Genomic DNA, 13,684 nt, shown 5'->3' on the forward strand with positions numbered 1-13,684 from the left:
ACGTTAGCATGCCACGTGTCATTGGTCACCACATCATCATATCATTACACGTGGCCAAATAATGAAGTGACACGTGTCCCTTATAGTCCACGTCATCATGCCATGTCATCACGTCATTAATGAAAAATAGGTTAGAGACTAATATGGTGCATTTTTTTCAATCTCAGGGACGTAATTGGTGCAATTGAAATCTCAGGGACGATTTTAGTGCTTGACGCCAATGTCAGGGACTATTTTGGGGTTTAACTCTATGCTCCCGTGTCTTACACGGATAATATATAAAATTATATAATTTTTTATTTAAAAATTAAACAAAAAATATATATAGTAATTATTATTATAAATATTTTATAATTTAAAAATATTAAAAAATAATTAGTATTTGTCTTAACCAATTTAAATTGGTTGAATAGTCATTTTATTTGTCTGCTTAAGTAAGTATTTGAAGTTCGAATCTCGCATTATGTGTATAACAATATATTAGTTAGCGACAAACCCTTAATAAATAGAGTATTAATATGTTGTAGATTAGTTTTTGGCCTGTCGAGTTAAAAAATTCGTAGAAAAAAATGTAGTTGTCTTCAAAATAGATTAATTTCTTATTAGTAGTAAGGTTTAATTACTCTATTGGTCCCTATAGTTTCGCAAAATTTTCAATTAGCTATGTCTTTATAGTTTTTTTCCTTTTAATTGAGTTCTTGTACCAAATTTTATTTTTGATTGAGTCTCTATACTTTTTTTTCCTTTTATTTGGGTCTTTGCACCATTTTTTTTTAATTGGATCACTATACAATTAAACAAATTACTGTTAAGAATGACCTATTTGAAAAAAAAAATTGGTGCAGAGACCCAATTAAAAGGAAAAAAAGTATAGGAACCTAATTAAAAATTTCGCAAAACTATAGGGACCAATAGAGTAATTAAACCTATTATTATTTATGTACTAATATAATATCTATTATCGATTATTAGTTAGTATAAAGAGAAACCAATAACAACTCTTGTTATTCAATATATAAATTATTCTATTGAAAAATAAATTAGTATTTTTTAAACTGATAAATATATTTCTTTCTAATTTCTTACACCATTTTGTTTGACAATGTTTATCTTTAAAGAATAACAAATGACCACACTATCCTACAATTTGATATACAAAGTAATTTCTTATCTTGAAATTAATTCTGGTTAGCGAGATAAAATTTAAATTATTTTTTTATTTTTGTACTCAAATTTAAATTTAAATTCAGAATTGATTAACAACATATCATTTTCTAATTTTAATAACAAAAATAAAATTAATTAGGTGCAAAATATTTAACATTTAATAATTTCAATCATTTAAATTTTAGTTATCAAAAATTGTGTTAAAAATTAATCATAAACGTAATAATTGATAATAGATATTATATTAGTACATAAATAATAATAGGTTTAATTACTCTATTGGTCTCTATAATGTCGCAAAATTTTCAATTAGGTCCCTATACTTTTTTCCTTTTAATTGAGTTCTTGTACCAAATTTTCCCTATCTTTTTATTTGAGTCCCTGTACCAAATTTTTTTAGTTAGGTCCCTATACAATTAAGCCAATTACTATTAAAAAGGAGCTAATTGAAAAAAAATTGGTGTAGAGACACAATTAAAAAAAATATAGAGACCTAATTGAAAATTTTGTGAAACTATAGAGACCAACAGAGTAATTAAACTATAATAATATCTAATGTATTAATTATTTATTTTTTTGACATCACTAATATATAATCTATTGAAGATTGATTTATTGTCCAATTTTTTTTATAAATTTTGTAATATGAGAAAATAGTGATCTTATTTTTTATTATTATTTAATAAATTATTCAAGATTCTTTAATTATGTAATTAACTTTTTTTTGTGACTAATTATGTAATTAACTTAATAACCTTTATTATTGTTTTTATACTATTTATATATTTTTCACTACTAATAAGTAAGTAGGTATTTATACTATTGTCCTAGATGATTTACTTATTTAATATGTTAAATAATATCTTGTATCTTAAATTCATTAAATATTAAGATGAGAAAAATTGTGCAATAAATTATATAAATAGTCATTACAAAATAAAAAAAAATATTTATCATATATAATAACCGTTGATATATGTAGTGTCATGTATATATTAGGATTATCTATTTTAATTTTGTGAGTGATTATTATTATTTTTATTTTTTCATTACATTAGTAAATAATATTTAAAATTAAAAATAAAAGATTATTAAAATTTTTTAATTTGAATTAAAAATTCTTGTAAATATATTCAATTTTTATATATACTAAGTGTTATAATATTAAATATTATAGTATTTGTTATAACAATGACTCAAACTATTAATCCAAGATATATTTGGGCTTAACAAGATTTTAATGTAAGTAAGATCAACCCAAGTCCATTGTTAGGTCCCAAATTCGATTTAGATTTATTACTTTAAAGGACCAACGCAGATAAAATCTACGTATTTCCTCTCAAATTGGTTCAAATTAAATTTTCATTGCTAGTTAAGTATCATAATTGATACTCAGGAAAGCATAGCAAACCCTCTTCCCGCTCCTCACTCCCCCGTTAAAAAAATGCAATCATCCTTTCTCTATCTTTGCAAATCCTTTATTTAATTATCTTCTTAAAAAATACACCAATACAGATAAAATAAGAGAGAGAGAGGAGTTAGGATAATATTGGGGAAATGAAATGAGAGAGAAAAGACAACGTTCGATTTTGGATTTTGATTTTCGGGAGAAAAAGGAAAACCTAAAGACAGAAGAAAGAAGGACCCATTTGAAACGGGTTCAGAGGTTTTTGTTGCGTGTTTTTGGCAGTTGGGGGTGCTTTCACAAATTTCAGCTTCCTTCACTATTCTCTGCCAGTTCCGATGATAATTTATATATATTTATACTAATTAACTAAATCAATTCCTAATTTTAATCTCTAATAAATTTAATCATTACATGAGTCCCTAACATCTGATTTTACTAAAAAAATTGTGTTGAAGTCAGATTTTTTGCATTAGAAATTAACATAGTTGTCTATATAAAAAGCTGACATTTTTAGCCAACAAACTATAATTTAAATGATATATTTTTTTAAAAAATTTAGATTTAAATTTCATTCCTAACTTAAAAAAAATTATATAATAAATTTAAAAATTAAATATATTAAAATTCAAATTTTAATATATTGATAATATAAATTTTTTATATAATTTTTTTATTAAATTTATATATGTAGATGAATTTTTAAATAATAAATTTAAAAATAATTATTTTTAATAATAATATATAATATAATATCTATATAAAATTAGTATATATTATATTATTTATGATAAAAATATATTTGCACTATGATGAAATTAACCATAATAAATTAAAACTAGTTTAATACTTACAAAAGATAAAATTTGTTTAAGAAAACTACAAAATTATTAAGTATATATTAATTTTATTAGAAAATACTGTGAATGTCCTTCACTCTTTTCTTTTTTTTCTTCCTCTTTTAAATGAAATTCTCTAACATAGGTATCAAAAATATAAACACATGTAAAAAGTGGCTATTAATTCATTGCACTGTAGATAATGCTTAATTTAGTTGTTAATTTTTTATTAAAAATTATTTTTATTTAATTAAAAGATGCAAAATATATACATATAAAATCGAATATAATAAAAAAAATTTATCAAAAATACTTAAAGATATATTAAAAGTTAGGAACATACAACAAAAATATTAAAATTTATACTTTAAAAATATTTTTTTGTAACAAATAAAAATTAAAAAAGTAATGAATAAATTGTTAAAATTAAAAGAAAAATTTAGAAAGATAAAAGCCAACTTTTTCATTAGTATTTTTCTAAAGTTATTTTATTCTTTTAATTTTTATGTATTGCTATTTTATTGATTAATTATTTATTAAATAAATTATTTTTATAATAAATAATTTTTTATTTAGTTAAAAAATGATTATGGTATTTAAAAAAATAATGTGAAAGAGACTATTTAAAATAAAAAATATTTTAAATTAATATTTTTAAATATAAAAATAAACTATATTAATATTAAAAAGTAAATATAAGATACAAGTACAAAATAAATAAAATATATAAGATAAGAGTACGGTTGAATTTAGTTTTAAAAATAGGAGTACCTTTTAAAAAGAATAGTACAGTTGAAAAAAAGAAAAAAAATACTTACTTTATCTATTATTTTTATTTTTTAATGTCAATTTTCACTTTATTCTTATTTAGATTTAGATTTACTCTTTTTTTTTTTTCTTTATCTTTGCACTTCAAAAGAGTCTACTCCTATGTTGTGAAGTTTGGAGTTTTCCACTAATTTTTTTTCATATTTTTAGCTAATAAAAAAACGTTACCATGTATGAAGGACACGCCACCATACTTAGCAACGTAATAAAAGACAAATAAGACACGCTAGTAGTATACCTCTGTTTCAGTGTTTTTTGTTTTTTGGCCATTTTTTTGCGTTCCCTTCCTTTCTTAATCAAATCACAATTTCCAAGGTCCATCGCTTACTTCATTGAAATTAAAAACCTTACCTTCAAAGTTCAAACTTCTTGCGGTCTTCTTCTCTTTTCTATTCTTCAGCGGCAAGCAATTCCTTTCGTTTCCAAAAATGAGTGTCAAAAGCTGGGGAATAGTAGCTTTGCACACGATTATGCTTTTTCTGTTATTTTCTGTCCTTTTTCCACTCACTTTCTCAGCAGTCAGTCAACCCCAAAACCACAAGAATCGAAATCCCAAAACTTCTGATGCTTCTTCAGCTGTTTTCCAGGTTGAAGGGAATGTCTACCCTCTTGGGTATGTCTCCTATTATTTCTTGGATTCCTTTTTAATGTCCCCAAGCTTTCATCCTTATCTTCAAGGAAAATAAAACTTTTTTTTTATTGTTGATTCTTCTCCAAATTATATTTCAGCATGATATTTTTCTTTAAATTTGTTGTGGGTTTGGTTTTTTGGATAGTTTTTCCTGTTTCTGTCTTTTGATGGGAGCTATGCTCATTGTTTTGAAACATTATTCAATCCCATGCGTTCTGAAATAAGTGTCTTATTTTGCTTAGGAAATTTCAGATTGATTCGTCAATATATCTGTTGACTTTCTAAAGTGAACTTTTTTCAATATCAGGTTTAAATTATACTACTTAGCAAATTTTTTTTAATGTTCCTCTTTTTACAGGCATTATACAGTGTCCCTAAGCATTGGCAATCCCCCCAAACTATACGATTTTGACATTGACTCTGGTAGTGATCTAACTTGGGTTCAGTGTGATGCACCATGTCAAGGTTGCACCAAGGTAAACATAGGTCCCATTATGAAATATTAATAGCAACCGTTTAGTCATTCCAAGCTTTTCATCTGGTATCTATCTTGTCTTTCGGCCTTTTGTAGCCACCAGATCAATTATATAAGCCCAAAAACAACCTTGTGCAATGTGGTGAAGAGTTGTGTGCTGGAATTCACTTATCAAATGAGTATCAATGTGCTGCCCCGTCAGACCAATGCGACTATGAGGTTGAGTATGCTGACCAAGGGTCTTCGCTGGGTGTGTTAGTCCGAGATCAGATTACCTTGCTGTACACCAATGGCTCTGTGGTACGCCCAAGGATAGGCTTTGGGTGAGTGTTTTCTTTCTATCCTTATGTGTGATATTGGTTGCACAATCATTATGGTAGATAGGGATACAAAGATAGACAATTTAGAAGGACAGAAAATGAGAGAAATTTGTGTCTTGAGAGTCTTAATGCGTTATTTTGTGTTACCTGCAACACCAAATACGTTTTCGTGTCCTTTCCTAACTACCAAATATAGATTTAGTATTTGAGTTCGTGTTGATTCAGCTACAAAAGTACTCTACTATCATTGGTTTTACCACTTTGATCATTGTCAATTATGAAATGATAGCAATATCAAATAAGAGTACTATTGGTGAATGATACTGCAGCAGAATTGTTATTTGCCTTCCTGAATTTATTTAGAGTTTCTTTTTCTTTTGTTTGGGTAGGTGTGGATATCATCAGAAGTATTTTGGTCTCAACTCTCCGCCATCCACAGCAGGAGTCCTTGGCCTTGGCAGGGGCATTGTAAGCTTTTTGTCCCAACTTCATGCTCTCGGTTTGATTCGAGATGTGGTTGGTCACTGCTTAAGTGTGAAAGGAGGAGGGTTTCTATTCTTTGGAGATGATCTCATTCCCTCGTCCGGAGTTGTTTGGATACCCATGTTTCCTAGTTCCTTGGAGTAAGTTTTTGTTGAAGTTCGTATATATTATTTAATTCCTCAAGAGATGCTTTTATTTTTTCTGTAAATGAGAAAGCTCACACAACCATTTCTTTAGAAAACACTACAGTGCAGGGCCTGCCAAACTTTTATTCGATGGAAAGCTTACGTCTATTAAGGATCTTGAACTTATCTTCGATAGTGGCAGCTCATACACATATTTGAATTCTGAAGCTTATCAAGCCATTGTTGATCTGGTAAGATAAGATAAGTGTTGTAGACATAAAACATTTCATCCCCTCTTATGACCCCTTTTGTTTACGTGAAATACAGATAAGTAATGATTTAAAGAGACAGAAATTGGAAAGAGCTATTGATGATGACTCACTTCCGATTTGTTGGAAGGGTGCAAAGCCTTTTAAATCCCTAAGTGAAGTAAAGAGCTATTTCAAGCCCCTATCATTGAGCTTCCAAAAAGCAAACAATTTGCAGTTTCAGCTACCACCAGAATCTTATCTAATTATTACTGTTGGCACCTTCTAAGACTATGAATAACATTTCTACCACTTTATTGAAGAGAACAAGAGAAATTATGCGCCTAACTTTCTGTCCTTTTCTACAGAAACATGGAAATGTATGCTTGGGGATTCTAGATGGCACTGAAGTAGGTCTCGAAAAACTTAACATCATAGGAGGTAAAGCTCAATGAAAACCAACAATATAAAATTTGATGTCAATCTCATCTTTCTTCCCCTTTCATTTGAAAATTTGATGGTAATACATTTTCTTTTCTAATTTGCTCAACAGACATCTCGCTACAAGATAAGATCGTGATTTATGACAACGAGAATAAGAAGATCGGATGGATGTCTGCCAACTGTGACAAGCTTAGGTTATAAGCCCAACTCTTCATATTTCTTTAATTGTGACATTAAATACGTATTAGAGAATTTTTGTCTTATTTTTTTCATTAACAGTGTGGATCGTGAAGTTGAAGAAGGTTTTCCACGCCGATATGCTACCGATTCCGGCATCTTTTCTGACCGGTGCCCCGCAATCTATGGTACAACAGAAAAATAAATGAGTTATTTGGCACAAAATGCTCACATGTAAATAAGATAGAACATATGATTACACATAGTACAGTATATCTATATGCTTAGTACAATATGTTATGCGTCATAAGCTAATGTTAATGAAACTATAGATGATGGGTTCCAATCCCAATAAGGGTAACTAATGGAGAAAAGTGTTGAAGCAGAGAGATTTTAAATGCCATCAATGCAAGATGTAGACTCACTATGGCTTCAATGATTTACTAATGTTGGAAATAAGTATTAAATATTACCCATACATTTAGGAACATAATTTTGTTGAATCAATATGCGCTGGATTTTGATGGTCAATTGGTCACTATGTATAGTAGCAATAATGTCACCCCTGTACACGAAATTTAATATAAAGATGAATTATGAAGATAATAGCACTAAAATTATTTAGAAAAGAATGACCAAGTATAATATTATAAGGACTATAGTAATTGACAACAAGATATTATTAGATATCCAAAATTTTAGTAAAGGATGCTCACCTGTGTGGTTTTAACCACACAGAACTTAAAACAGGAATACGTTCACGTGAGACACCCACAAAGTCACTGGATGATGGTTGTAGTATGTGATCACTCAGTTGTATTTTTTAAAAGATGAATGCTATGGTACTTATCACTTTTCAGAGAACATGATACTGAGACAGAGATAATCGGACGGAGACACTAAAAATTATTGTTTGTGTATTGTGTTTGGATACGATGTACAAGACACTAATGTAATGTCCAGTATTATGTTTGGATACACATGGATAAGACTAAAATATTATATAAAATGACTAAAATAAGTATATGATTTCAAATTTTCTACATCAAGTACAAACTAATTTAATGGAGAATGAGAGTACGTAAGAGTACATACAAAACTTGAAAAAATGTTTGAAGAGACCAACAATTTTAATAAAAAAATATATAATAGGATTTATATTAAAATAAAAATTATAAATATATTTATTTTATTTTTAAATTTATTATTAATATGTAGAATACATATGGTTAAGATTAATAAAAAATAGATCTGAGTTTGATTAATACAAAATTTTGTTTAGGTTAATAAGGCAGATTAATTTTAAATAAAAAACCAGTTTTAAAAGAAAATTTCAAGACTAATTATAGAAAAAATAAGAAGGGATAATAGCGGAATAATAAAAAATATCTATGGACAAAAAGGAAAACAAAATTTATAAAAAAGTCCGTGTCCACTCTTTCAAATTTCGTGTCCATCATTGTCCTTCGTAAAAGAGTGGACACAAAAATATAAGAAACTGTCTCGGAGACAATGTGTTCCGTGTCCATATCTCTGCTTCCAAACACATTTTAAACATGTACTGTCCATGTCTCTGTCTTGTCTCTAAAAACAAACGTTACCTAAGTTACTAAAAAAGGTAAATAAATAATATTTAATAAATTTTATATGATTTACTTTTTATTTTAAACATTTTATTTTTTACTTTAAAAGAAAAGTTAGGCAATTTAGGCACTATAACAAAAGCACCATAAAACTCACCTTTTTAAAATGTGGAATAAAAAAGGACGTTGATACTGCTCCTGAAATCTAGAAGGACTTTGCATACAATCAAATCCCCTAGTTATATGGAAATGACCGTCGGATCATCCAAATTTGTGGTTGTGGTTGTGGTTCTATAGTCAGGTGGGTAAAATACCATTTTTAGATTATTAGGCTGAGGTTATACAGAGCTACCTGCTCCTTCCATAGAAAACAGCTCAGTATGTACGCTTGCGTGTAGAATTAGTGATGCCGCCACTAGTAAATCCTCTAGAGATACAATTATTGACACCTTGTGGTTAAGTAGGTTATTAATGATATTTTTACTTTTATCTTTTGAATGTTGTCTTGCAGAGGAATGATTGGTAGAATATTTTGTTCTCTTTTAAATGTGACCATCAAATCTACCTATCCAAATGATCTTATCGAGCTAGTCGCTCCAGTAAATCCTTGGCCACCACACATTCATCAGCAGTATGACCATGTTTCCGATAAAAAGCACAATATCTTGTCTTGTCTACATTTTTCATATCTTGATAAGTACCTGCCTTCTGCAGAGGTTTGATAAGCTTGCCATTTAAATTTTTCTTAATAATTTCTTCTCGCTTAGCTTTGAACTGCATGTAAGAGTCATATCGAGCTGTGAGCGGAAAGAGTTTCTTAGCATCCCGAGCTTTATCATCTTTGTTAGTGTTCCCCTTATTTAGATGTTAAGCTTGTCTAAATTCTTCAATTTTCATCTGACCTTTTGCCTTTTCACAAAATTTAGCAAGTGTCTTTGGCTTTGTAACCACAATAGTCTCCTGAAACTTTTTTGGCCGAAGTCTGCCCTTTATTGCATGAAGATGTACTTCTGGATGAAGATTTAGAATGCTCATAACTATCTTTATGAACCGAGTAACATAATCACGAAGACTCTCTTGTTGTCCTTCCTTAATTATACTCAAGTAATCTAAATCATGTAAATAATAAAAAATATTACGAATTGATCTTTAAAAAGTTTAGCTAGTTCCTAAAAACATGAAATAGATACTACAGACAAAGAAAAAAACAATCAAGTGCAGAACCATAAAAAAGTAGAAAAATAACGACATAAAGTAGGAATAGAAACACCTTTCACTAGTATCATTGAACAAAATTTCTTGACATACTTTTTGGGTTCACCAAAGCATCATAAAGTGTTAACGTCATAGGTAAAGAAAAATTTCTAAGCAATTGAAAATCCTGACATCTACAATAAATGGACCAGCTTTCGTTGGCTTTGGTAACTGGTTGATCTGATTCTTGCCTTGCCTGAGTTTCAGAAACATGAGTTGGATTAGATTCAGCTTCCTCATCCTCTGGTTGTTGTAACGATCCACATTTTTAAAAATCTAAATATAAATAAGTTATAATTTATTTTATTAATTAGAATTCCTTATTTTTAGAAATTATTTTATTAAAAATAATTAAATTAATTTCATAATTATTAGAATTGAATTAAATTCATATTTTTATATTTTTTGTTATGATGAAATATTACATAATTAAAATTATAATTTTAGCAATTTATAAATAATGAAAATTATATATATACATATATATTTTACTTTAAGTAACTGATATTTTTAATTTAAAAATAAAGTTTAGTTAACAATATTATTATCAAGTTTGATATCCGCCGATATGAGTAAATATCGGTACTTTTCGGTGAACTTGACTTTGCTAATGCTTCATCGTATATCTTTTATTATTATGTTACTAATGTCATTTATATTAATAACTCATATATATTATTACTTGGATCTTAATATATCCAATTTTTATAATTATTCGTTTAGGATATTTATAACTTGAGTCGCTGACTTAGCAGCCTTATAACGCGACATCCAACCCCATTCTTTGACGACTCATCACTACCTTAATTAATCATCATCATTACCCTTCATTCTCTCTTGGAACCGAACCAAGAAGAAATAAAAAAAAAAGAAGGCCGTGAGGGAGAGAGAATGAGAAACTATGGAAGCCATGAATCTTCGATGTTCGATTTCTTGAGATCCGTAACTCCAATAAAAAATCTAATCCGACCAAAGTGTTCGTATCTTCCTCTTCTTCATATTGATGTCACTTTTGTTTGGTAGAAATTGACGGTGACGTAGCTCTCCTTTTTCTTGAGTTCGGCCAATTGGAGTTTGATAGAGAGAATCACGATGGTTCAAAAATTTAGCAAAATAATTTTTTCGTTGATAGCATAGTCCAAACTAACAAGTAACCCTCTCAATCAAAGTTTAAATTTTAATTTAAAATAACCGAGAGTAATTAAACCTCGGATCGTCTTTCCTAGGAACTAATGCCTAAGAGCGCACAATTTTGGTTGCAAGAAAGCAAAGGGGTTTTCAATAAAGAAGCAAACAATAAAGAGATAAAAGAACGATCCAAAATTACAATTAATAAAGTAATAAAGGAATAAAAGAACTAAGTATGTAATAGGACAAGTAATGCTTTAAAAGTGAGAGAAAAGTGGTTCAAAACATAAATGAAGCCTTGACTTGGAATTAGTTATGGAATCCCTTACTTGCCATAACCACAACTATGATAATTATGATGGATTAATCTCACTAAGTCAACCCTTAATATCGAGGAATAGGTCAAGTGAGCATAATTGTTATTAATCCACAAATCCTCACTAACTTACTAATTACCTTAATAAGAAGATAGCGTTAGTGAAAACAATAACAATTAACAACCCAAGAATTATCACTAAATGTCGGACATTATGGCTCTAGTAATCCATATACTCATTTCCCCAAGTCAAGGGGTGGAAATCTACCCCATAATCAAAATTGACAATTCATCAAACACATGGAGGGCATAATCATAAAACATGGCAAAATTAGGAAAATGATAAAAACTATAAACAACCAAATGATCAAAATCAACAAAGGCAACTCAATAAACATGTAAAATCCAACAATCATCAAATTCATCAACTAGAAATCCAAGATTGCAAAACTATACATGTATTGATAAAGGAAAGTAAAATATAAGAAAGTGTAGAACAAGTAGTGTAATAAAAGAGAAAATTAAGAAATACTTACAATGGAAATATCTAGAATCAAAGATCAAAACTTGAACTATAAAATTCTACAAAATCCTAATTAAAAGTCCTAAGAAACTTAGAAAAACCTAAACTAAACTACCTAAAATTACTCCTAAGTATGTTGTATATTGTATGGTAGTGTATGGTATGATATGGTGTTGCTTACCCCATCATATATGCTTCAGCACCTTCAAAAATGGGCCAAAAAGTCCCCAAAATTGCGAGCCCTGTGCGTACACACGGGTGTGTGCGCACGCACACTTGGCCGAATTCTCAGGTTGTGCGCACGTACAAGAGGCTGTGTGCACGCACACTTCGCAGTGCTTTTCTCCTTTGTTTTTTCATGTTTCCTCCCTCTTGCATGCCCTTCTTCCATTCTTGCCAAGCCATTCCTACCTATTGCATCTGAAATCACTCAACAAAATATCAAGGTATCGAATGGAATGCAACTGGAATAAAAATTGATCAAATTAAGCACAAAAGAGCATGTTTTCACAATTAGACATAATTTAGAGAGAAAACACAAAAACATGCTATTTAGATGAATAAATGTGGGTTTATATGAAGAAATTCACTCAAATCAATCCAAAGTTTATTGTCAAATATGGATTCATCAATTCTCCCACACTTAAATAATAGCATGTCCTCATCCTAATCACAATCAAAGGAGAAGGGTAAAAGGACAAGAACTTATTCAATGCAACTACTTACATGCATGCAACTATACTAAATGTTAACTACCTTTATTTATAATATGGTTCCTATGGAGTTTGGAAAAAAATAAACAATGGAATCTCAATCAATCCAAAATAAAACCTTAGGGCTAAGGTAAGAAAATATAGCAATATGGCCAATGTCCTAAGATTCGATTTGAAATTTTCAAAGACTAACAAGCAACTTGTAAGAAGATATAAGATAAGAGATGGAAACATAGAATTGAGCAATTGAACCCCTCACCGGATGTGTTTACACTCTAATCGCTCAGTGTGTAGGGCTTAATCTGTAAAACCTAGTTAATTAATGACTAATTAATCTATACATTAGAATTTATTCTAGAAAGCCAAAAATGTGATTTTTATGGCTTAATATGATAGAGGAGATTGAAACAAGAATTTTGATACCAATTTTAAAGAAATCGGCCCAAGATTGGACCGAACGGGTCAAACCGGGCCAACCGAACCCATATTGGGCCCTTGGCCCAACCAAACTAAACCTATTCAGCACTCTCTCTCCTCCCTTAAATCCCAAACACGTTGAGCAGCCATGGAAGGGAAGAAAACTCTTCCAAAAACATAAACCCTTGCTTTATCTTCAAACCACCATAACTTTTGATCCGAAGCTCTGATTGCCGCATTGTTTGGCCACGCGTTCACCGCGACGAGCTCTACAAAATCCACTACTTTTTTCTTGAGGTAAGCCATGATTTTAGTCCATTTTTCTCAGCCTTAAATTCGAATTTTATGGAGAAATAATGTTGAGATTTTGGGCTCTTTGATGTTATAGGATCCAACTAGCTTGAAGGAGAGGCTTAATCTTGTCTCCTTGATCCTTGGGTGTGGTAAGATTCTCAACTCTAGTAGAATTTGTGGGTTTATGATGTTTGGGTATTGAGTTATTGTGTTTGGATGTGATAATTGTGGTTAGGAAGTGTATATATGTGTGTTGGAGCTTGATTGAGGTTTTGGAAAGCTTAGAAAAGGGCTTTGGTGTGCTAAAAATCTGT

General features: G+C 29.5%; 1 protein-coding gene across 2 annotated transcripts; it reads left to right on the forward strand.

The window, feature by feature from the left end:
* Positions 1 to 4,441: 4,441 nt before the first annotated feature.
* LOC107613910 (aspartic proteinase Asp1) lies at positions 4,442 to 7,630 on the forward strand. 2 transcript variants are annotated; one of them, XM_016316104.3, is made up of 9 exons: positions 4,442 to 4,852; positions 5,229 to 5,346; positions 5,442 to 5,668; positions 6,055 to 6,288; positions 6,386 to 6,524; positions 6,601 to 6,795; positions 6,890 to 6,962; positions 7,075 to 7,159; positions 7,245 to 7,630. In XM_016316104.3, the coding sequence occupies exons 1-9, from the start codon at positions 4,668 to 4,670 to the stop codon at positions 7,345 to 7,347; spliced, it is 1,359 nt and encodes a 452-aa protein (XP_016171590.1). In that variant the 5' UTR covers positions 4,442 to 4,667; the 3' UTR covers positions 7,348 to 7,630. The 2 variants fall into 2 exon arrangements, with proteins under 2 accessions (XP_016171590.1, XP_016171591.1); XM_016316105.3 differs by having other exon boundaries at positions 4,474 to 4,852; positions 6,601 to 6,702.
* Positions 7,631 to 13,684: the final 6,054 nt, after the last annotated feature.

The sequence above is a fragment of the Arachis ipaensis genome, chromosome B8 (genome assembly GCF_059453495.1).
Source record: "Arachis ipaensis isolate K30076 ecotype BB chromosome B8, ASM5945349v1, whole genome shotgun sequence".
Classification (NCBI taxonomy): domain Eukaryota; kingdom Viridiplantae; phylum Streptophyta; class Magnoliopsida; order Fabales; family Fabaceae; genus Arachis; species Arachis ipaensis.

Excerpts from the sequence above, each read along its gene's own strand:
- LOC107613910 (XM_016316104.3), top strand. The coding sequence starts at position 4,668 with ATGAGTGTCAAAAGCTGGGGAATAGTAGCTTTGCACACGATTATGCTT. Across the intron at positions 4,853-5,228 it reads GGGAATGTCTACCCTCTTGG|GCATTATACAGTGTCCCTAA; the intron begins GTATGTCTCCTA and ends CTCTTTTTACAG. Across the intron at positions 7,160-7,244 it reads GCCAACTGTGACAAGCTTAG|TGTGGATCGTGAAGTTGAAG; the intron begins GTTATAAGCCCA and ends TTTCATTAACAG.